The 23193-nt window shown below is 35.2% G+C and overlaps 2 protein-coding genes across 2 annotated transcripts; both read right to left on the bottom strand.

The window, feature by feature from the left end:
- Positions 1–391: 391 nt before the first annotated feature.
- On the bottom strand, positions 392–18828 carry LOC136816377 (protein O-glucosyltransferase 1-like). The gene is made up of 11 exons (XM_067072707.1): positions 18592–18828; positions 14882–15113; positions 14156–14243; positions 13538–13582; positions 11835–11956; positions 10481–10540; positions 8858–8957; positions 7965–8023; positions 4934–5101; positions 2659–2715; positions 392–606 (listed from the first exon to the last, which is right to left on the bottom strand). Exons 1-11 carry the CDS (start codon positions 18737–18739, stop codon positions 456–458), a joined length of 1230 nt encoding a protein of 409 aa, XP_066928808.1. The 5' UTR covers positions 18740–18828; the 3' UTR covers positions 392–455.
- A 3615-nt stretch (positions 18829–22443) lies between these two features.
- LOC136816401 (phosphatidylinositol transfer protein 3-like) lies at positions 22444–23193 on the bottom strand. The gene has a single exon (XM_067072729.1). The coding sequence runs from the start codon at positions 23191–23193 to the stop codon at positions 22444–22446; it is 750 nt and encodes a 249-aa protein (XP_066928830.1).

Below are 23193 nucleotides of genomic sequence, written 5' to 3'. Positions count from 1 at the left end.
TGGATATCCGATATCCTCAACAGGGGGGGGGGGGGGGGGCACGGACTATTTCTGGAAAAGCCCAATGAAACAAATACTTGAACAGAGGCACAAAGAAATAAGGCACAAATAGAAACGCAGTACCTTAAGTGGATTAATTTTGGCGAGGATTTAATTTGGCGATTGATAAATTTTGTAAAATTTGCGGCGGGAATTTAATTTGGCGAATGGCCGATTTTTGAAATTTTGGCGAGGATTTAATCTGAATTCGTCAAATCTAATCCCCGCCAAAATTAATCCACTTAAGGTATATCCAACATTTAACAAAGGTACAATACGTAAAATAAAGGCACGACAAGAGGATACAGAGCCTAGAGTCAGGTGCAGCCTTGAGTAAGCGCACTTTCTGCTATACACGCCAATCACCTGTCATCTTTACCAGAAAAAATGTTGATCAGACAAATATTATAAACAATTTATGACAAGTCTTCCTTTGGTAGAATTTCTTTTAGTTTAGGGTCTTTCTTCACCTCCCATTTCACAAGACTAGCGTATCTTTTCAATGTTTTCAACCAATAGTTCTCAATGTCGGTCATTCGTAAGTGCTTGATGATGAAATTGTGACCCCTATTGAGAAATAAAAATTGTTAATATCTAGCTACTTGACTGGATGTCCTTTCCCATAATAGCAGAATGTTGTCCACTTGGCAAGTTTATGACAAGTCTTCCTTTGGTAGAATTTCTTTTAGTTTAGGGTCTTTCTTCACCTCCCATTTCACAAGACTAGCGTATCTTTTCAATGTTTTCAACCAATAGTTCTCAATGTCGGTCATTCGTAAGTGCTTGATGATGAAATTGTGACCCCTATTGAGAAATAAAAATAGTTTTAGACTATAACAATAGACCTTTCCCGAAACCCACTTTAATATAAACTTTTGTAAAATGTAGATTTTGATTAATCTAACATCACAGTTCAGTTTATTTTGGACTAATGAGAAATCCATGAAAATTTTGTTCCATTTGGTCTACTAAATCAAAAGATATTTCACTTTCGTTTTCTACAAAACCCCTCTTATTTTTTAAGCTTCCGATCATTTTCCATACCCCGCCTCGTTTTCATGTAAACATGATTTTTTAAATCCTTATCGCGAAGCAATGAGAAATGCTTTTAATTTGAAATTTTCACAAGATACTCAATTTTATATGAACTACCTACCTGTTAAAGAAAAACCTTTTTTAAAAATTCCAAGTTTAAATTTTGAGATGACGTAATAGAATTGATCACGTGGGAAAGGTCTATAGAATAATTTTTGAAATTGACAAAGGGATAATCAGACGACATCTTTTGCCTGCACATTCCTTCAATGATTCTAATCAATATCTCCAAATCTTTTAGTTTGACTCTTTTTCCCAAAATCGAGATATTCAATTACAAGATATTGAATTTTAACAAAAATATAATAACAGAACTTTGACGAAGAACCCTGTGAGAGCCCATTTTAGAGATGATATTGGAAACATTATCCCGGGGTCCACTTAAAGCTTTTTTATAGACTGGGCGGCGCGATTAAGTGCCCCGGTAATATATGTAGTTTTACAGTCCACCAGATTTTAGTTGTTCTTTTGAAGGTAGAAATAGGATAATGGCAAGTGTGTTAACCATGTTTGTTTCTTTCCCATTCTAAAGCCTCTAAAATAAATTTTTTTGGTTGACTGTTTTGTTTGTTTTTTTCCTTCAAAATGGCGACCTCGTCAAACGCTCCTAATCTACTTCACTGGACTCGGCGTCATTAGAAATTATCAAAAAGCAGAGTTCAGTCAGAAGTAGACTCTAGTCTAGGAAAAGACACAAACAAAAAGATTTTGAGGTTTTTCTCAGGACCAATGACTGGAAGGCATAAGCCCAAAACCTCTCAAACCATTTATGATTATCCTTTGAAATCTTTTGACACATTTTCATGGGAAATCTGTGTATTCATGATATGCACCATTGCAATGTTTCCAAGGACTCAGCTGAATGGTTGAAAGTGACGTATTGACTGATTTTACGTCACTTACAAACAATCAGCTTTTGGGTCCATGATGTAATGTCACTAGACATTGCAGTGCGCATATCATGAATAGAAGCCTATTTAAAATCCATTCATCACAAATTATAGTTCTTCAAACTATCTTTTAGGGGTGCTACGTTTGCAAGGTGATGGGTCAAAGTTCGAAAGTCGAGCCTTTGAGAGACTGGTTTTGTACGTTTTTGGGACCCTTAGACTAAAGTAGAGAGAATTTTCCCAAAATGAGAGAGAAAACCCTTTAAGAGAGGAAATTTCGATTTTCGTGACTCAATTAGCTTTTTTGTGTTTTTTGTACCTTTTTGAGAGACTTTCGAGGGTGTGAAAAGGGACCCATTTGACTATTAACCTTTCTAGCGCGTAACACTTTTTGATTTTCCAACTTGCATAAAAACTTTTAGCTTGAGAGTTAGACAATAGTTTTGGTACCATTAAAAAAAGTATTTTTATATTCTTTCTAAAATCATTCGGTTTAAGCATTCAGTTTTAAAGTTTAAAATCAATCGGTCAGGAATTAAAGCCTTAAGTCTAGGACTTGGTATATCGGCTAATTTAGAACGTGTATACACGTCTCTCGGGTTTGAAGGGGTAACATCATAAAAAAGAGTTTCACCTGTTCATAATTTGTTGTGCAATTTCATCATTCTGTCTCGCGAATTCCAGCAGCTCCCTGAAGAAGCAATAATAGAATTATTCATGATATGCACCATTAAGGCCGGCGCAAATGAACCCAACATTCAATCCAACATTTCCAATTCATTGTTGGACAAAATGTTGGACGAAAAGTCACGTGGAAAAATTCGAAAAGTTGCATGAAAAGTCATTTGCGCAAAAACGTCAAACATTTTCATCCAACATGATTACGCAAATGCATCCAACATTGAAACCAACATAAAAGTGACGTCAATCTCATAAAAAATGTTGGATGAAAAGTTTGATAGCGATCATAAACTTCATCCAACATGATTTCCAACAATTTTCTTAAAAAGTTGCAATTTTATGACTTGCACAAATGAACCCAACATTTGATCCAACAATAATGTGATTTTACGTCACTTACAACCAATCAGCTATTGGGTCCGTGATGTAATGTCAGAAGACATTGCAGTTGTGCATATCACGAATTGATAACAAATAAAAGCTTGTCAAGAACTTTAGTTACATAAAATTCAGCTAATTCATGATATGCACCACTGCAATGACTTCACGAAATAATGCAACTATTCTGTTTTTGTTCCACCCAATACGTCACTTTTTCTATTGTTTAAGTGACGTATTGGGTGGAAAATTTTAAAAGTTCTCAGAAGACTCTCCAGTGGTGCATATCATGAATTTAACAGAGAAAGATAGTAAGTGGACATCATCGGGAAAACGGGTTAGTATTCCGCTAATTAGAAGTGTGAAGACACTTTAAGAAACTTTGTTTTACCAGCTCCTTTTTTAAAATTAGGTCATGTAAGGGTGTCGAAAATAGAAAAATTCAGTCTAAAATACCTACGATTTTTAATCTAGATATGCTAAGGCATAAACAAGAACAGGAAAAAGGTCATTTAATAACACAACAATTTAGTTGTGGTTGTGGTGGACTGAAAATAACTACTCTAGATCTAGTAACTGTTAGAAATTGACAATTTCAAAAAATCGTTTGTGTATATTGACGTCTGTGACCAGTTTGATATTCAATGTCCTCTAATTGGAAAGTCAAAATAGGGGTTTTGGTCATTTTGTGCAAAAGAATTTGTCAGCTACACGTTGTTTTTTTAAGAAACACACTTTTAAGAAACATGAGGCTCAGAATGCTTAAAAAATAAAAAACATCTAAGAAACATGCTGAGGCTGAGGATGAGAAAATAACATTTTTTAATTTGGTTTTTCTTATCTTCCAATCAAAACAATGTTTTTTTTTCTTTGCATGAAAATAGGCTGATTACGTCAAAAAGTTTAGAAACATGTAAGAAACATGTAAGAAACATTTAAGGCTCAAAAGGCCGATTTCTTAAGAAACATTGAGGCTCCTTGGTAAAACTAGTTTCTTAAAAAAAAACAATAACGTGTAATCAGAGGGTTCGCACATTGAGTGAACGCTTTTTGGAAACTTTTTTTACGAGTACTTGGCTAGGAAACGGCCAGGAAAAATTAATTTTCCCGCTAATCAGAGGTGTCCATCAGTAGCGTGGCGGCAGGGCAGTATTTAGGGCGACCGATTTCTTTTATTAGGGGGGCACCTAGAGACGCAAGGGTCGGGAAAATGCACATGTGATTACTAATTTTGGCGCTCCTTTACTTTCTTACACATGATCAGTTTTCACCCAAAAAATGTTCTACCTCGCTTCGCTCACGTCATTTCTACAACGCTATTTTACTTTAAAAAGAGGTAGGGGGGGCACCAAAATCCATACATTCAAAAATTGCACCGCAAGGTGGTGGTCGGCCTACTACGCTACTGGTGTCTATTTTCAAGAGTTTTTATTGTATTTGTTCTATAACCGGATAACCTAGTCTACACAATAGACAGCTCCAGGCTTTTAGGCCTTACTCTTGGTCTATAGGCACTGCTATAGGCGGCCACTAGTGACCCCAACCGGGAATTTGTTTATTAATAGGATTAAACATAATAGAAATTTTAACAAAAGAAGTTTATCAATAGAGATTTAAAATAAAAGAATGTTTAAAACACAGCTGATTGGCTCAGCTTTCGAAACTCTCTATTGTTTTTCATCAAAACCTCAGTGCGCATGCGATGTATCCGGAGAAATTCAATATTCAAAACAAGAGCGGTGCCCTCATATCCCGAAAAGTAGGAGTTTTACGCTCGAAACGAAGGAAGATTTGACGTAGCTTACGGGATAACCGTAGTTAAAAAGAAAAGAAAATACAAAACGACTCACTCTATATTCTTCAAGTCAACGGACAATGGAATGAAGTGAACCCACGGCTTCATTTCACCGTAAAAGAACTCGGTCCAGTCCTTTCCAACATGAAAGACCAGCGATTTGCAAAGAAACAGATGCTTGAACCGAAAACTTGCTGCCACCCCACGAAAATTGAACAAGTACCTTAAGAAAGAAGGTTAAAAATAAACAATCATAGCCACATTCTTTTTCACCGTTTAACATCATACATGTTTTTTTTATAAGCATTGCACTTGTAAACATATCTAGACTCAGATATGGGGGAAAATTAAGCATATGCATGTTTTACACTGACTCGAGCCTATGAAAAAAGTATAAGCTACTTTGTAGTATGGATATAAGCAGTATTATAGTAGTATAGTAGCATATAAGCAATATTAAGTATTAGGATATAAGCATCCCTCAAGCATTTTTTCAGCCTTGGTAAGCTTTCGAGCTAAGCATCTCTGAGCCTGTCTTCGGATTTTTATATGCTTATAAAAAAACAAACATGTAGGCCATTTCACAGTCGCAATGAATTATGGGTAATCAGCGACCACCACGCTCTGACAAAGACTTTCTATTGGTCTGAATTTTTGGGTGTTTTTACGTCTAGCTAACCAGGAAGCCGTTATGGAGGCGCTATCAGTTCTGATTACCCATGATTCATTTCGACTGTGAAATTGCCTATAAATAAGAAGTTTAAACCATGTTAAAAAACTAGAATGCTAATCGAAATATTACTTTCAAATTATTTCTCGACCATAAATACTAAACAAATTATAGAATTCCTATATAGAGGCTGCTAAGTCGCAAGAATAGCTTCCGTGTGCAATTTTTTTGTGCAAAGATACCCCTGGCTCACAGCTCAGGTTTTTCTCAAATTTTCCCACAGTAGGGATGGAAATTCTTATCGAAATCCCAATGGGATGGATAGAAATGATAATTTTCCAAGCCCAAAAAAAACAAGTGGGAATGGTTTCGGAATGCAATATCTTTTGTTTGAGTTTCAAATGGGGATGATATTAGTCATTTTCCTTTTAGGGTCGGAATTGTCGTGTATTTTTCCCATCGGGGCGAAATTTTGGCCAGTGGAGCGTGGATCACACCGTGTCTGTGACACAGGGGTGTGCAAAGGGATTTTATGATCGATTATTGGTCCTTAGTGTACCTTCGTTTGCTTACTCATCACTTTTAATTCTCAAGCTTTTTTACATTGGATTGCCACGGATGTGGAGCAAGATTGGTCAGAAAGAGGAAAAGAAAAACATTTTTTGCTTACATCAGCACAATTTAACAATAGGCAGACACTGTCCCGATATGAAATATGTGTCTGATATGACACGGGAACACTTGCAAAAATGTAAAAATAAAACCTTCAATTAAGTATTGGCTTTCTGACAGCTGTTTAGATTGATCTCTAAAATCAGGATCTGTTCACAAAATATATATCAAGACATATATGTCTATAAAATTAACAAGCAACATGCTGAATGGACCTACCTGATGATGAAAGCTGAATAATAAGGCAATAAGGAGAAAAATGAAAACAATCAGTCAGACGATATAGCGCTTTGCAAAAATGCATAACACATTAAATCTTATCATTGATTGTTGATGGGGGAAGAGGGAAGGGGAGTAGGGAAAATAGAAATAGAAAGTTCCGGTTGCAAAAATCAGTTTTATTGACAATTGAATCATGCTTAATGGTGGGATTTGTTATCAATAATGTTTTTGTGTGAAAAAACAAAGAAGTAAGAAAAAAGCCAAATGAAAATCTGCAAAAACGGCGATTACCGGCATATTTCCGGCATTTTCAGCCGGGAAAGAATTTTTCGGTCATGATTTGAGCATTGCGAATACGCATCTTTCTGCAAAAAATCATTTCAATTTCAAAAATTAAATTCGAGATAATGTCAAAAAACTGGTTTTACCGGCATATTTCCGAATTTTTTTGAAAATTGAAACATGCTTGATGGTTGGCATTGCTATTAATAATGTTTTTGAATGAAAAAACAACCAATTATAAGAAAAAAATCCAATGAAAATCCGGCGATTTCCGGCATATTTCCGGCATTTTCGACCGAAAAAAATTTTTTCTCGAAAATTGGACTCGGCCATCTTTTGGGCATTGTTAATACGCATCTTTGATCAAAAAATCAGAAAAAACTAATGATAAAATCTCGAGAAAATGCCAAAAAACCAGTTTTTCCGGCATATTTCCGGTATTTTTGGCCGGAAAATTTTTTTTTTCGAAAATCGGGCTCCGTCACATTTTGGGCATTGCCATTTTGCATCATTGTGCAAAAAATCATGAAAATCTGTCAAGTATAACTCGAAAAAATAAAGGATATCTGTTTTACGCCGGTTTTCGGCTGTTCCGGCGATTTTTAAGGAGTTCCGGATTGAACAAATTATCTTATTGAAAATTAAATGATGCAAAGTTTTGGGTATCACCACAGAGAACCTTTTTCTGTAAAAAAACGGTCAAATAAGTTGAAAAAGTGTCACGGAAATACGAAAAACGGCGATTTCCGGAACATTTCCAGTTCTTCAGGCCGGAAAATTTTTTTTTTCGAAAAACGGTTTTCAACATCTTTTCGGTAGTACTAACACGCCTCTGTGTACAAAAAATCAGAAAAAACTAATGATAAAATCTCGAGAAAATCCCAAAAAACCGCTTTTTCCGGGACATTTCCGGACCTGGCGACCGGAAAATTTTTTTTTTCGAAAATCGGGCTCCGTCACATTTTGGGTATTGCCATTTTACATCATTATGCAAAAAGTTAGAAAAAACTAATGAGCCGATCCCGAGAAAAGCTGGCAACAGACGAACGAACGGACGGACGGACGAACGGACGAACGGACAAGGGTTAATTTAAAGGACTACCTTAAGGTAGGTCCAAAAATCTTTTAGTATTAAAGTATTAAAGTAAGCACTATCAAAGGGAAATTTCTCAAATTATTTGAGACAGTTAGATTTGATGAGTTTACCCAGCTTCACTGAATTAAATCTTTTCACACTTACTTATAATGGCAATGTGTTTCCATGGTTACTGGTTCCACCGGATCCATATCCAAAGAATCCTAAAAAACGAAGAGAAAGCAGGTCCTAGTAGTACTCACGAAAGCGTAGCCTAAAATTGTCAGTTGAAAAGGGGTCGAGATTTCAGCTGTCAAAGCATAGTCATTATAAAAAACCCCGGTCTGGCAATGTATTGTTTTAGCTTTTTGTTCGATTTTCTTTTGTTAGAAACAAAAAGTTGCGGTTTGCATACTTTTTGATCACGTTACCAAAATCTCCTCTTGGGATTGGTCTATTTTCTAATCGCATGATCAAAAAAGTTTGCAAAATAAATCGAATTTTGTACGTAAGCTCCATCTTTTAAAAATATAAAGAGACAAAAGCCTTCCAGACCAGTGTTTTTATAATGACTATGGTCAAAGTAAAGTTTTTCGTATGACGGAAAATAATTTTACACATATCGTTGAAATTGAAGAATGGAGTATGCAGAGACGAAAATCCGTCTGGAAGGGAAATACTTTCAGCAACGATATTTGATTGTTTTAGAGAGACCTTTTCTTGTAGCCTTAGTGGCGCAGGCACAAATCATAGCATGGATCTCCAGGCACAAATCCGAGAGCGCTGCAGTTTTGACGTTTTTCATCTCCGGTAATTATTGTATCTATAGAAAATTCGTCAGTGAAAAATTTTGTCACTTTTTACTGGCAAATAGTTTTCTTGACGAATTGTTCACCAGAGAAACGTCGGCTTTTTAAAGGAAACTACAACGAATCCTTTAAGGGTAAATGGTTAGAAATTCAGATAAATTGACCAATAGCAAAACGAGATGAGAAAAGATTGGCCAATGAAAAGACACCATTTCAAATGAAACCAACCAATGAAAAGCTCCCGTTTACCTTCTTTGACCTCCATGATTGGTTTTTGGTGTAGCGAGCGTCAGCAATGTGAGGTTTGTCACGTGACAATAAAATCAAAGGGTCCCTCTCATGACTCGTCCTAAATTGAGACAAAAAAAGTACAAAACAAAAATGTAAGAAAAATTTCCTTTCTAAAAATATAAGTCCAGTTTTTAACTCTCTCTAATTCGAACTTGAACAGAGAATCTCAATTGTTCGAACTACAGAGAGATTCGAATTATAGAGAATATTTTGAGAGGTTTTCTCCCTGACGGGAACTGAGAACACGTTCGAAATATGAAAGATTCGACATGGAATGATAATTACAGTAAACTCTCGCTAATTCGAACTGGAACAGGGGAATCTTAATGATTCGAATAACAGAGAAATCCGAATTATAGAGAGCATTTTATGATGGTTTCTCCCTGACGGGAACTGGGAATAACTTCGAATTATAGAAAGATTCGAATAAGCGAAAGTCGACTATATTTGAATTGTAGTTTAAAGATAGTTGTCTCTCTGCCTATCTCTCCCTCCAATTCCATCTTCAAGAGACCAAAAATTTTCTTTGAATTTGAGAAAAATTCGAATAACAGAGAGTAATTTATCCCGTAATTTATACATCTCCCTTCTGAGCGGTCCGATGTTTTAGTTCGAATTACAGAGGTTCGAATTAGAGAGAGCTAACTGTATATTCATGATAAAGAATAGAGACTCTATGACACAAAATTGACAAAAGAATTCCTCAAAGTTTGTGTTCAAGAGACGCCGAAAGGGGAATAATTTGATCCTTTTTTTTTTAAATGCTGTGACCGCACAAAATATGGAATAAAAGTTAAATGATGTCCTTTAACCCCATGAAATTCTCATTTCAAATTATCTGGTTAAATTCTCCAGGACCTCTCATACGGACTTAATATTTCGAAAAATTATATTCCAATATTCGCACATTTTAGATGATTTAATATTTCAGACTTAAATCTTTGTAGGATTAGGATTACATGATTGATGTTTTGAAAAAACAAAACAAGTTTTTATTTCATTTTTATTAAAAGAACAAACTATATAAGAACCATAAGGCTAAATGTTCGGTGGCCAAAATGTTAAGAACAAGTTAAGAACAGTTTTAGGCTTCGCAGACTCTAAAGCACCCGATTCCTTAAGAAAATTGCACAATAATACCAACAGAATTGTGAAAATAAGAACAAGTCAAGAACACTTTTAGGCTTCGACTCAAAATTTCAAGAACATCCAACAAAGGCTTCATAAAAGTTCAATATTCTTATAAAAACGTGTATTCATAATAACATTAATCGCATCTCTAGGTTTCTCAAAGATCACACTACACGCCTTTTTTATAAGAAAAAATAGTTTTGGCAAAAGGCTCGGTCGTTCTTATTTTTTTCGTTAAATTTTCAGGCATTAATACTTTGAAAAAAATGTTCTTTAACATACTTTATTCGCTTTTTTAGCTTTAAATAGAGTTAAAATCCTCATCTTCTTGGCCGTTTCTGAAATCTAAGACTGTTCTTAATTTGTTCTTAGATCTTTGCTAAAATTGAGCCTCAAGTTTTTATACAAAGCGTGTCTCTGCACTGATAAAAGTGAAGAAATTCAAACTACCTTGATCCACGGAAGAAGGCAATGCTATGTTTTCGATCCCATGTCCACTTTTGCGCTGTTCTGAAATAAAAATAAAAATTTTCTTTTATAGACACCTACTAACCTAATAACCTTTACAGCGTGAGGGAAATGGGTTCGACTTTACTAGAAAAAGAATAACGTCAAAATGTCTGAATTGGTTGCGTTGGTATTCATGATATGCACCATTACATTAGCGAGATTATGTATCGGAGATATTCTACGGCTACGGTTGCGGGGCTGCCCGTACGGGTCGTCACCAAAGGCGACATGTCGTTGTCTACTTTGCTCTGTACGGGAAAAACACCAAAACACCGTATAAGCAAAGTCGACATAATGCCGTACGTCAAATATCGAACTTGCTTTCACCCGCCATTACTTGCCTTACTCGCTATTTCCCTCGCCACTTTAACCGTAGCCGTAGAGAATTCCAGATACATAATCTCGCTAATAACTTCTTTGTTAAATTAGCTGAATTCGATGAAACTGAAATTCTTGACAAGCTTTGTTATCAATTCGTGATATGCGCCATTGCAATGTCTTCTGACATTACATCATAGACCCAATAGCTGATTGGTTTCAAGTGACGTAAAATCAGTCAATACGTCACTTTCAACCAATCAACTGTTGGGTCAGTAGAAGACATTGCAATGGTGCATATCATGAATTCTAAAAATAGAATTTTGACGTCATTTCCTTGTAAATTCATTACCAGACCCCATAAAAGCCGATCGCGCCGTTAATGGTTGTTACGTGCATTGCATATATTGCATCTTGTCTTGATTTTCGTTAAATCCATTTGGAAAAACGCTCATACACTTATTTTTTCGATATCGTCGTCGATAAGAATTTTCCAAATATATTGGGCCATTTTATATCCATACAGGGGGTGGACTAATTTTTCCAGTGGTAATCCGAAATGGAATTTTCCAGGGGGTTAGAGGAAAGGTTTTCTATTTTTCCAGGGGGTAAAAGACTGGCTTTAGTTTACCCTCCCTCACTTTAAAGGTGTGAAAAAGAAGAGTTTTTTTGCAAATTTTGCCATTTTCCAGGGGGTATCCACACATTTTCAAGAACTTCATCTTTGCTTGAAAAGGTTTGTCAACCCATTCATGACCAGAAAGTGCCACTAAGAATTAATTATTGTTTAAAAGGAAATGAAATACACTTCAACCCTTCAAAAATACATTTTAAAAGACAGAAAAACTTTTCTAAGGAAACCTAGGGCAATCCAATACTTTATGAAAGGCGATGAAATATTATGACAAAAATATCAAAGAGACGAGTACATAAACTGTTTTCTTTTATGCTATTTTTCGAAAAAATAAAAACATACTTATGCAATGCTTCTGACATTAAATCCCATCGGCCAAGACCAGTTGGAAATATTGGCCATACGGCAGGACCACCTTCCCAAAATGTCCACGCAGGATACAAAATATCACGTTCGTCTGGAGTCTGTTTGTCGGGAACGAAAAAAAGATAAAAATACAACAATGCGATTTATGCAAGAATTAATGAACTTTATATATACCCTGGAGACATTGGGCTATTCCATAAAAACATTGTACCCCCTATGTTGAGGAGATCTTTTTTTTAAAAGGTGACACCCTGGATTTTTTCAATTTTTAAGGACCCCCCTTGAATTTTTTTCTCCCATTTCTTTGGACCACCCTGGATTTTGTACCACCCTGGATTTTCGACCTCGTTTTACTGCACGAATTTAATTTTGACATAAACTTTTCATTTCAAGTCAACAAAAATTAGATTGATAGAGTCGATTTTTTACGTGGATAGCCCAGTCATCTAGGAATTTTAGACAGTCTTTCGATTGTTTTCACGGGGTCCACGGCCAGCCGGCTCGGCTATCTATGAACTGAACGAAACATTGGAAGGAGCGGGGATTCAAACTGCAAATCCCTGGTTTGAGACGCTGACGCCTTTGACCACTTGGCCATCGCTCCATAATACTATACCAGTGCTTTTTCTATTAGCAAATAATACATAGCCTAGGCTAAAAGATGACTTATTACGTCAGGGGCCCAAATAAATGAAACTTTTTATATGCCCAATATGGCGCAATTAATTGGCCTGGTAGTATTCGGTAGTTCTCAATATTAAGCTTTTGGTTATGTGGAATTGACACAAGTTGATTCTTGTCTAGCATAGCATAGAATGGAATTTTTCAGAAAAAAATTGAATATGGGGGTGGAGGATATAACAGTTTTCAGTGATATAACCCCCGGACAAAGTGACTTTTGGCCCTCCGGACAACGGGTTCGGACAAACATCAGTTGACCCCCCGGACAACCCAAATTACTCCCGGACAGAGCAAATTTACCCCCCGGACAAGGGTAATTTTGATGATTTTTTGCTACCCCTGGACAATATATCCTCCACCCCCCATGTACGGGCATTTTCTGGAAGAGCCCAATATACTTCTGAATAACTTGAAAAAGAACCTTTTCCAGAGTAAACAGGGAGTTTGGTTATTTAAAGTTAAACATTACCTCAAATTTCACCTTCACGTTCAAAAAAATTGAAAAATTGAGAGGGGATCTAAGGACTAAGGTTCGAGGAAATATGGGTTGACTGAAAAAAAAACAAGAAAAAAACCCCGTGGCGTCCACTTTTTAGCAGGAAAGTCCAGGAAGAATAGTAGCATGTAGCGTATCTGAAGAATACCCGGGGGGGGGGGCAGCTGGGCAAAAGGACTGACGGGTATGTGCGGGTCCTAAGGGTACCTTTTCCAATGTGTTTAAAATGCACTGTAAGGGTTGGAAAAACTAGAGACGCACTGTAAGGGTAGACATTTCAGAAAATTCTTGAAAAACCTAGATATTTTGACCAAAAATGCTAGAATTTTGACCATTTTTTGCACGAAAGGGATCGGAAATTTGGGGGAAAATGCACTCTAAGGGTATGATTTTCACTTATTTTTGCTGCACTGTAAGGGTGCAATCTAAAAAGCCAATTTTTGGCCCGCACATACCGTCAGTCCGCAAACCCAGTGCCCCCCCGGGGAAGAATAAGATATACCTTGCTGAATGAAAACACTGGTAGATTTTCATCCCACTTCCGAACCTGAAGAAGAAATCAAACGAACAGTTGAGAGTTTTGTGTACGTTTTCCGCGCCCAGCTGGCACACAACGTTGTTTCAACGTTCATCTAACGTTATATGGACGTTGTGAACGTTAAATAAACGTTGAAACAACGTTGTGTGCCAGATGGGCAAAAGAACAGACCGAACATAACTTCCCATACCGTAAGTTGGTCTTATATTGACATCCATCTTCTAATTTTGACACCCTTTTTTAGAGACAGCAATAATAGGAAGGTCAGATTTTTTTTCTCTCTACTACACTAAGCAGCGATTTTGACCTTCCTGTCATTCTCAACTCTAAAGAAGGGTGTCGGAATTAGATGAGGGCTGTCGGAGTTAGTAAGGGGTGTCGGAGTCAGATGAGGGGTGTCGACATTAGACCAACTTACGGTGCGTCGTCCAATATCGTCTTGGGAAAGGCTTCTTCACAAAAATCTTCAAAATTTTTCAAAACTTTGGACCAATAGTAATTCGTCATTAGCGCGCAGTGGTCCTGATTACCCATTGCGTTTTGCGACTGTGAAATGGCCTATTATGAAGAGATTTGACCGACCTTTGGCCAATCATGTGTATTGATGATAAATTCCATGTTGGGGAGATGTTTGATAATTTTCAAGATGAAATGTTCGTTCCCGTTACACCTGAAACGAAATGAAATGACAAATGTCGTGAATGTTGGAAGTATTGTTTGAATACTCTCAGGGGCCTAATAAGCGCTCCCCGAGAATTTTTACTCTTTTAACATTTTCGGGCCATAGAACGTCTAGAAGATAAGAAATAATTAAAGCCTTTTCTTAAATCAAACCCTTGAGTCTTAAAGTGCTACTTTTACGAATAGAGTAACCTCCTTATGAACTCCTCAGGGAATCAATTACCATAGCAATTATTTTGAAAACGAGGTAAGTGTTGCTCGTGACTCAATTTGAAAGAAAGGTCTGTTGTCTCTAGGGGGGGGGCACTCAAGGTAAACGACCTACCGTATGTCAGACCTTTAAGGTCCTTTTTCTAAGATTCCCAAAGTGCACTGTATAAGGGTCGAAATTAGAAAAGAGGCGAAAAATTGGACTCTAAGGGTGTAAAATCAGGAAAATCTGACCATATTTGGCCTTAAAATGGTAGAGTAATTTCAAGAAAATGCACCGTAAGGGTCGATTTTTCGCCCAAATTTAATCAAATTTGGCTAAACTTTCTCTGCACTGTAAGAGTCCGATTTTAAAGGCCTAATTTTGGGCGCGCGTACGGTCATTTTTGAATCAAGTGCCCCTCCGGATGTCTATACCTTGATTCGAAAATACAATGATCTTGTCGATACAATTTTCCGTCTATAACTTGATAGTGAACACCGATATTTCGTTCCTTCGCTTTGACAAATAATTCTTCACTGATACCTCTCTCCATCCAGTTTTTAAAGTCCGAACGCCGTTGGAGTCTATAACAATCATCTGTTGAACATTCTTTGTAGTTCTTGTTCGCCTTTTCAATTAAATCCAAATACTTTTGCCATTTATTCCCTGCAAAAAATGTTTAAAATAAAATTTATAGGGCTTATTTGTTTTGTCTTTTTATCTATAATAGGTTCTAAACGGAACAAATTACAAACACTAAAGGTTCCTAGCTTCCCGCTAAAAACCCTAGATTATACCGCCAGAAGCTTGGGACCAAAAAGCTAAGGGAGCTATTTGTTTCATCGCTATTTTTGCTATATTTACTATTATATCGAGTTGCGCCGCGACGCTTATTTAATTTTCGTTATTTTAGATGTGGCGCTTATACAGTCAACTCTCTCTAATTCGAACTTCCACTATTAGAACCTTTCTATAATTCGAAGTAGAATACTGGCCCCTCGGCTAGAAAGTGGTGTGAAATACTCTTTAATTAGAATCTTTCTTTAATTTGAAGAAAATCTCTGGTCCCTTGAAGATCGAACTAGAGAGTGTTGTATTAGGGGCGGCGCTCATTTCAAATTTTTCTGTCCAAAACTGTAGCACTCCTTGTAAGTAAACTTCCAAACTCCCTTTCAGAAAAAAATAGTAAAAAACTTCAATTTTCAGCAAGCGAAAGCAAGAAAATAAATTCTCCACAGTAAAAATTGCATTTGAAATCAGACTGGATGATTCTTAGTCTAATTTCTATTCAGATTTTGAACCAATAAGAATAGGTAATTCGATTTTCAAGACTTGGATTTTCATCGAATGGAGCGTACCGAATAGAGCGTTGTTATTGAAAGATTCCTGTTGACTGTGACTAATACAGTTGATACTCTGCAATTCGATTTTCAAGGGGAATTAGAATTTCATCGAACAAGGGAAAATATCGAACGATAGAGCGTGGTTTGTGAGAGTTCTGGAGAGTTTCTCGTTAACAGTGACTTTCAATATATCGAAAAATGGAGCGCATCGAATAGTAGAGCGTTGTTTATGAGAGTGTCTCGTTAACAATGACTTTCAATATTATCGAATAATGGTGTGCATCGAATTAGAGAGTGTTAACTGTACAAACTGTTAAATTAACCAGAAGAGGACCCAACAACGAAGAAATTGTGATGCAATATTATTTTTCTTATTTTTTGACAGGTATAGTGATTTGCATGTTATGTTAAGTTACATATCTTCCGCCATTATGGAAGCAAACGTTCGAATCTGTAGAGGCAATCCCTTACGTGCGAATCGAACGTTTGCTTCCATAACGGGGAAATTACGTAACTTAATATAACAAGACATTGAAACGGCTACCCTGGGTTTACAATAATTGGACCTTCCTTAATCACGAGCGCCATCACCCTGGGTTTGCAACGGCCTTCTATTATCATGAGAGCCCATTACCCTGTTTTAAAAAAGTGTTTACAATTGGGCCTTCCACTTTCACACGTACACTGAAGTTGAGCCCAGTGCTTTAGCGCGTTACAGTATAACATATATTTCATTTTAAAAATTGTTCAATCCTCCCCTTTTGAAGAAGAATATTCTAATATACGGAACATAAACTAAAAAGGTAATTCTTGATATTCATGACGTAATCTTTTATACGAAAAAAAAACACACGAAAAACACCGGACGTTTATCACTAATTTCATTGTTTAAATTCAAAACTGGTGGCAAACGCCCGGTGTGTTCGTGTGTTTCCGTATAAAAGATTACGTCATGGATATAAGTATTATTAATGGGTGAAAGTACTGAAGAAAAGTTACTTATTAACAATTTTAAACATCAGCGTTCTTGCAAAAAAATGCAGTTGACTCCTTAATTCGATCTTCAAGCGACCAATAATATTCTTCGAAGATTCGAATTATGGAGACTATTCTTTGTTGGAAAGAAGGTAACATTCTATTTGTGTATATGAATGAGAATGTTATCTTTTATAAAATATCACATCATCCAGTATCCAACCAGGATTACTCCCGGTAGGATAAAGTTGGTGTGATATTTCGGGACATTTGCGATCGTTATCCTAAAACAGCTATGTAATTTGTAAAATATCAGTGGATGAAATTGATGGACCCCTCAAAGTGTTCGAAATTATGTGAAGTTTTAGAATTTTTAAGGTTTCGAAGTTTGTTGAATATAATATGTTTCAGAGTTTTCAGAGAGGATATTTTGTAAATGAAGTATTTTGTGGAGTATGTAAAAATATTTTATTTTAATCGGCTTTTGGAAAAATCCCAGGGCCAAGAGAGTTAAAAGTGAGAATATGTTGAGTCTGTGTGAAAAATTGAAAATTAAAATAAGAAAGGGACCTTCTGTGCTCTGGAGGTGGAGTATGCACAATATTTGCATATTTATTTGTGACTTAAGAGCCCCAAGACTGTGCAATTGAATAGAGCTGCGAAAGAAAAAATCTGGTAGAATATGTCTTTGGGGGTGAAAATAGACTAGAATTGCAGATTTTATGCAATGAAGACTGCTGTAGCAGAAGATCTCTTAATGTTAAAATGTAAAATTAAAATGAACAACAGATGAGATGGAGACACCCCCACCAAGGGGATGCCTGGAGGCAGGTGCGGATCCTGGAGTAAGCTCTCCTTGCCACTCTAGCTTAGGGGATCAATTTATTTAGAAATAGAAAGATTCGAATAGTTGAGGTTCTAGAGAGAGTTGACTGTAGTATGAGAGAAGAGAAGAGAAAAGTGAACCCTCCGAATCATTCGGAATGGGCCCTATCACTAGCCCTACTACCCTAGGATAAGGAAATTACCGTCATTCTTCTAATTTAATCCGTCCTCTAATTAGTACGAATTAATTATTTTGGCAAAATGAAATAATTTATCTAACTCTAATTATTAGTACGAGTCCATGATCACGAATTTCTGATTTTCCTCTAATTTAGTACGATAAAGGTCAAATTTTCCTCTAATTTTCGATCTTCCACAAGGAGGTATGGAGATACCAGCTGATTTCATTTTCAAAACGGTCAATGCAAAACTTTACAGTCAAATGAGAGAGAAAGTTCTCAAGGAACTGGAAACTTTTGAGGAAAAGAGAAAAGTTGGTCAAAATAAGAGTTTGAAAAAGAAAGAAAAAATAAATAAAAAGTACCAAAAAGTGTGTTTTTAATTTTTCAACCCCTAATTTAATACGATTTGATATCTCTTTTACTCTAATTATTAGTACGACAATCAACGTCAATTTCCAAGGTATTTTATTTCCTCTTATTATTAGTACGACCCCTTCAAAATAATTATTTTTTCCGCAGGATTAAATTAGAAGAATGACGGTACCATGCTTACCAGACACTGCTAACCCTGAGCTCGCGACACGGCAGAGTTATTGGTGTATAGACGATGATACTCGAACTACACGGGAGGACATACATCTTCGCAGATGTTGAACCTATGAGTATCGTCACCACACCACAGGCAATGCCTGGCTTACTCCCCATACTCTTGTATCAGAGTGATAGTACCTAGTTCCCCTCACAAGGCATGTGTCGACCTGGGCGAACTGTAGTATTCATTGCAAAAAGTAGAGAAAAAAACACAACAGAAAGTCTAACCTTTTTTCGTATATTTCATCTTTTCATGCTCTTCTCCATCGCTACAGTGACCATTCGGACATTGTTCACTCTCCTTTGTCTTATCTTGTGTGAACACCAAATGACCAAGACCAAAACCAAAACAAAACAAAAATAATGTGCTCTTCATGGTGCAGGGGTTTTAAAATTATTAGTTTGATTATTGAAATGTGTGAGTCGTTGTTGTGATGTGCATTTTATGTTTATATGTTATAATCTGTAAATAAAAGTGTGCAGTGCATTAGTTTGTTGGATTATAATTAGTTATTATCAACATGAAAAATATCAGCAATCTGATGATTGGCTAAAAATGCGTACATAAATGTATTTCATATTGTACCGTACAAATACAAGACCGCGTTCAAAAAAGGGGTGTCTTGTAAGCGAGTGATCATATTTTGTACAATTTCAAGATTAGAAAGTTTTAGAAGGTTTTTAGAAAGGTTTTCTCTTCGCTTCCAATACACAACGACTTATCAAAAGAGTTTATGAAAAGAATGTTTTGATCTTTTTAATGAACATTCGATTCTTTTGTCGAATGTTTTGTTGTTGATTTCATCTAAATAAAAGTAAAAATAATAATATATTGGAAGAGAAAAACAATACAAAGAGACACAAAAGTGGAGAGAGAAAAGTTTGTTGATAAACCAGTTATCACACTTTTACTGGCACAATATAAGATATAATCTGAACTTGAAAAATATATCCCATATTGTACTCGGTACCGTGTGACAACTATTACAAATTGTACAGTGTAACACAAAAATTAGATTACAATCGACTCTTGCTAATTCGAACTGGAAGTCTCATTTGTTAGAATAACAGAAAGATTCGAATCATAGAAAGTATTATATGACTGAAACTGAGAATTAGTTCGAATTATAGAAAGTATTATATGACTGAAACTGAGAATTAGTTCGAATCATAGAAAGTATTATATGACTGAAACTGAGAATTAGTTCGAATCATAGAAAGTATTATATGACTGAAACTGAGAATTAGTTCGAATCATAGAAAGTATTATATGACTGAAACTGAGAATTAGTTCGAATCATAGAAAGTATTATATGACTGAAACTGAGAATTAGTTCGAATCATAGAAAGTATTATATGACTGAAACTGAGAATTAGTTCGAATCATAGAAAGTATTATGTGACTGAAACTGAGAATTAGTTCGAATCATAGAAAGTATTATATGACTGAAACTGAGAATTAGTTCGAATTATAGAAAGTATTATATGACTGAAACTGAGAATTAGTTCGAATCATAGAAAGTATTATATGACTGAAATTGAGAATTAGTTCGAATCATAGAAAGTATTATATGACTGAAACTGAGAATTAGTTCGAATCATAGAAAGTATTATATGATGAAACTGAGAATTGTTCGAATCTAGAAGTATTATATGACTGAAACTGAGAATTAGTTCGAATCATAGAAATTATTATATGACTGAAACTGAGAATTAGTTCGAATTAGCAAGAGCTGGCAAGAGTTAAAAACTGTACTTCCAGACAGAAAATACTTTTCCCATGGATCACAATCACATAGAGAAGGCAATGCTATATCATAACACTGACAAACTTTTGAATGAAAATAAAACACAAATATAAGGTGTCTGTCCTGTAAACAAAGGAAGACATGTCGTGAAGAAGTGATAGTGCTTATTAATAAAAGAAAAAGGAGGAACAGCAAAATTTATACTTTTCTATCCTTTAGTTGAATTGACTTAATTACACAGAATCTTACAACACCTAAAAATCAAAAAGACTTTTGTACACCGCAATTTCATTTAAATAATTACAAAGTGATATTTACAAAAATGTGAAAAATCAAGATAAAATACTATAAAGTTGATACATAAAATTACCACCAAAAATATAATCATAGAAATTTAAAAAAGTTTAATACTTTTATCATGTTTGCATTTTCACTATTTTTTAACCTTTATTTTTATTTTCAAATGCTTTTATATGTAGTGATAATGAACATTCATGTTTAAATGCTACTAAAATATATAGATATATTGTAGTGAACCTGAGTGAACAATAAATAAATTTCAATTTAGAAAAACAAACTTGAAAAAATCTTTGTAATTGTAGTTAATTTCCTTGGTAGAGTGAAAAGAAAATAATTCTTTACTGTAAACCAAAATTGAAATGCTAGTCAAACAGAAAAAAGATACTTGAAAAAATATTAAACCAACTTAGCTCAACCTTTTTAGTATTTCTTTTAGACCTCAGAGCTTCTTCATCAAAAAATAGATGAATATCTTTCTTTACTGTATTCTCTCTTTAGTAAACAAAGCAACTTTTCAGAGATACTATTCTCCTGGCATATTTTAAGCTCGAGTTATATTTAAAAGTTTACATAAAAATGAATAGTTTGCTTTCTAATAATTTTGCTATTTGAAGGCACCCAGAGTCTAATTCAGGTATAAACTTATTTCTTTTTTATGATTTTTGTTGGCGAAATAAGTTTATACCTAAACTACCCAGAGTCCAGTGGAGTAGACTAGAGGATATCGCCATTTTAAGAAAAAAAACAAAAACAAAAACAACAAAACAATAAAATATATTCTAAAACCCAATCAAAGTTTATAAACTATACTAAAAACATGAAAATACTCCCAAACTTTGGAAAGCATTGTCCATTGGTCATGGTTTTCTGTTTGTTTTCCTCCAAAAAGAGACTGACTATATCTAGTAGCATGGATTTTCTACGTATTCAAGGAAAGCCAAAAACTGGAGTCTGCCAGCATTACACTTGGTCACTTATCAGTGTCATCCAGTCTATCCAGTGATGCTAATCAAAAATTAACCCCTGTTTTGTGACATTTTTTATGTCGTCCACTATTTTGCTCATAGAATGAGGCCATCATGTGGCTTACATGTCAAAATACATGGTTAAGCTGAATAATTTATCTACCTGTTGCAAAAAGAACGAAATTTTGTGGCTTACTCAACTTAAATATATTAAAGCATGAAGTGTGAGTAAAATATGTGGCCGACAAAAAAGCCACAAAAAAGTACATTTAACAACGCAAAAGTATGTACATTTAACACTTTTTGGAAAATTCAGCCTTTCTTTTTCAAGTCTAGAAGGTCCCATTCAGAGATCACTTTTCAATATCGTGTGTGGCTTACACTTTAAAAAAAACTATAATTTTTGATCTGCAGTCACAATTTTGACTCAAATAACAAACTTTTTTTTTTTAATCATATCTCCACGTTGAGGTCTATTACCCTGTGAAATCTCAATGGCTGACTCAAAAAATATGTAATAGTTATCGGACAGTTGCGAGTACAATATGAGAAATATTTTACGAGTTCCGAGATTTTTCCGTACAATATTTTCCGAGCCTTTAGGCGAGGAAAATATACGGAAAATACGGAACGAGTAAAATATTTCCATATTGTACGAGCAAATGTCTGATAACTGGTTTATCGGTGACCCAAAAAATGCACTTTTTGTGTTGGAAAAAAGCGCAGGGCACTTTTGTAGCAAAGTGACGTTAGATTGCTGCTACCGCTACAATGCAACAACATCTTTTCGTCAATTTATATTTTTACATGTAAAATACAAGATATATTGTACTCTTTTTAACCAATCAAATTGCAGATATTTTTTGGATCGCCGATAAGAAGAGTTATTCCAAAAAGTTGATTTTGAGCATTTTTTACAATGTCACACTATTTTTGATTAGCATCCAGTGTCATCCACTCTATCAAAAAGCTGTAAGTAGTTCCCTGGCTAGATATGACAAACTTTGACTACGTTTATTTTTTCCCTAACAAATAAAATTCCAGATAAGATATACCAAAGAAATATATTATTTCAAAACTTCAATTTCACATGCATTAGTATCAAGAAAATCATTCATTTCTTTTTGATAACAAAAATGAATTTTACTCCTAGTAACATCATTCAACCATAGTTTGATAATTTCCCAACAACCATAAAACACCCAAGGGTAATTAATAATCAAAGCCACACCTAGTCGTTCTGGATAACAATTTTTCAAAATCCAGAAAATTTTACGTAAAGCTGTATAATCCATATTTTTCATTGCAAAATTTTTCATATCAACTACTAAACAAAAAGTGCCATCATTTTCAGCTTGGTCACATATTGAGATCAACTGTTCCATCTGAAAAGTGATATATTTATATAAACTTGGGTAATCGCCATGATACATATCATGCAGATGCGGATACATAATAACAACAGGTCGTCCACCAAAGTCTGTTTGGTCCTCCAAGATAAGTTCCCTGTGTGCAGATCCTTCTTTGCGGATATCTGGATCATCTGGTGATATATCGTCTACCTCATACTTGGTTCTCCAATCACAATATACAATCAATGCTTCTAAACTCTCTTGAACCGTAACGTGAGCTTTCAAAAACCGAATAATTGTATCTTCTTCAACCCAGTAGTCTTTCCACTCAGGATTCCTGTTGAGTTCTTTGTAATAATATTTTTTGAGCAATTCCAAATCATTATCATTGTAAGACGGTCTCTTCATTTTGTATTTAAAATCTAAATCATCTTTGATTTCCATTTGACTTTTGGATGCCGCCAT

This window comes from Clytia hemisphaerica, unplaced genomic scaffold, assembly GCF_902728285.1.
Source record: "Clytia hemisphaerica strain Z4C2 unplaced genomic scaffold, Clytia hemisphaerica genome assembly, whole genome shotgun sequence".
Taxonomy (NCBI): domain Eukaryota; kingdom Metazoa; phylum Cnidaria; class Hydrozoa; order Leptothecata; family Clytiidae; genus Clytia; species Clytia hemisphaerica.
Note: the sequence above shows the minus strand (reverse complement) of the source record. Positions and strands in the feature narration are given on the sequence as shown.

Coding starts and splice junctions, on each gene's coding strand:
- LOC136816377 (XM_067072707.1), bottom strand. CDS start 18,739: ATGAAGAGCACATTATTTTTGTTTTGTTTTGGTTTTGGTCTTGGTCAT. Junction 15,114..18,591: donor GATGAAATATACGAAAAAAG/GTTAGACTTTCT, acceptor CATTTTTTGCAG/GGAATAAATGGCAAAAGTAT. Junction 2,716..4,933: donor GTTGACTTGAAGAATATAGA/GTGAGTCGTTTT, acceptor TTGCTTCTTCAG/GGAGCTGCTGGAATTCGCGA.
- LOC136816401 (XM_067072729.1), bottom strand. CDS start 23,193: ATGGCGGCATCCAAAAGTCAAATGGAAATCAAAGATGATTTAGATTTT.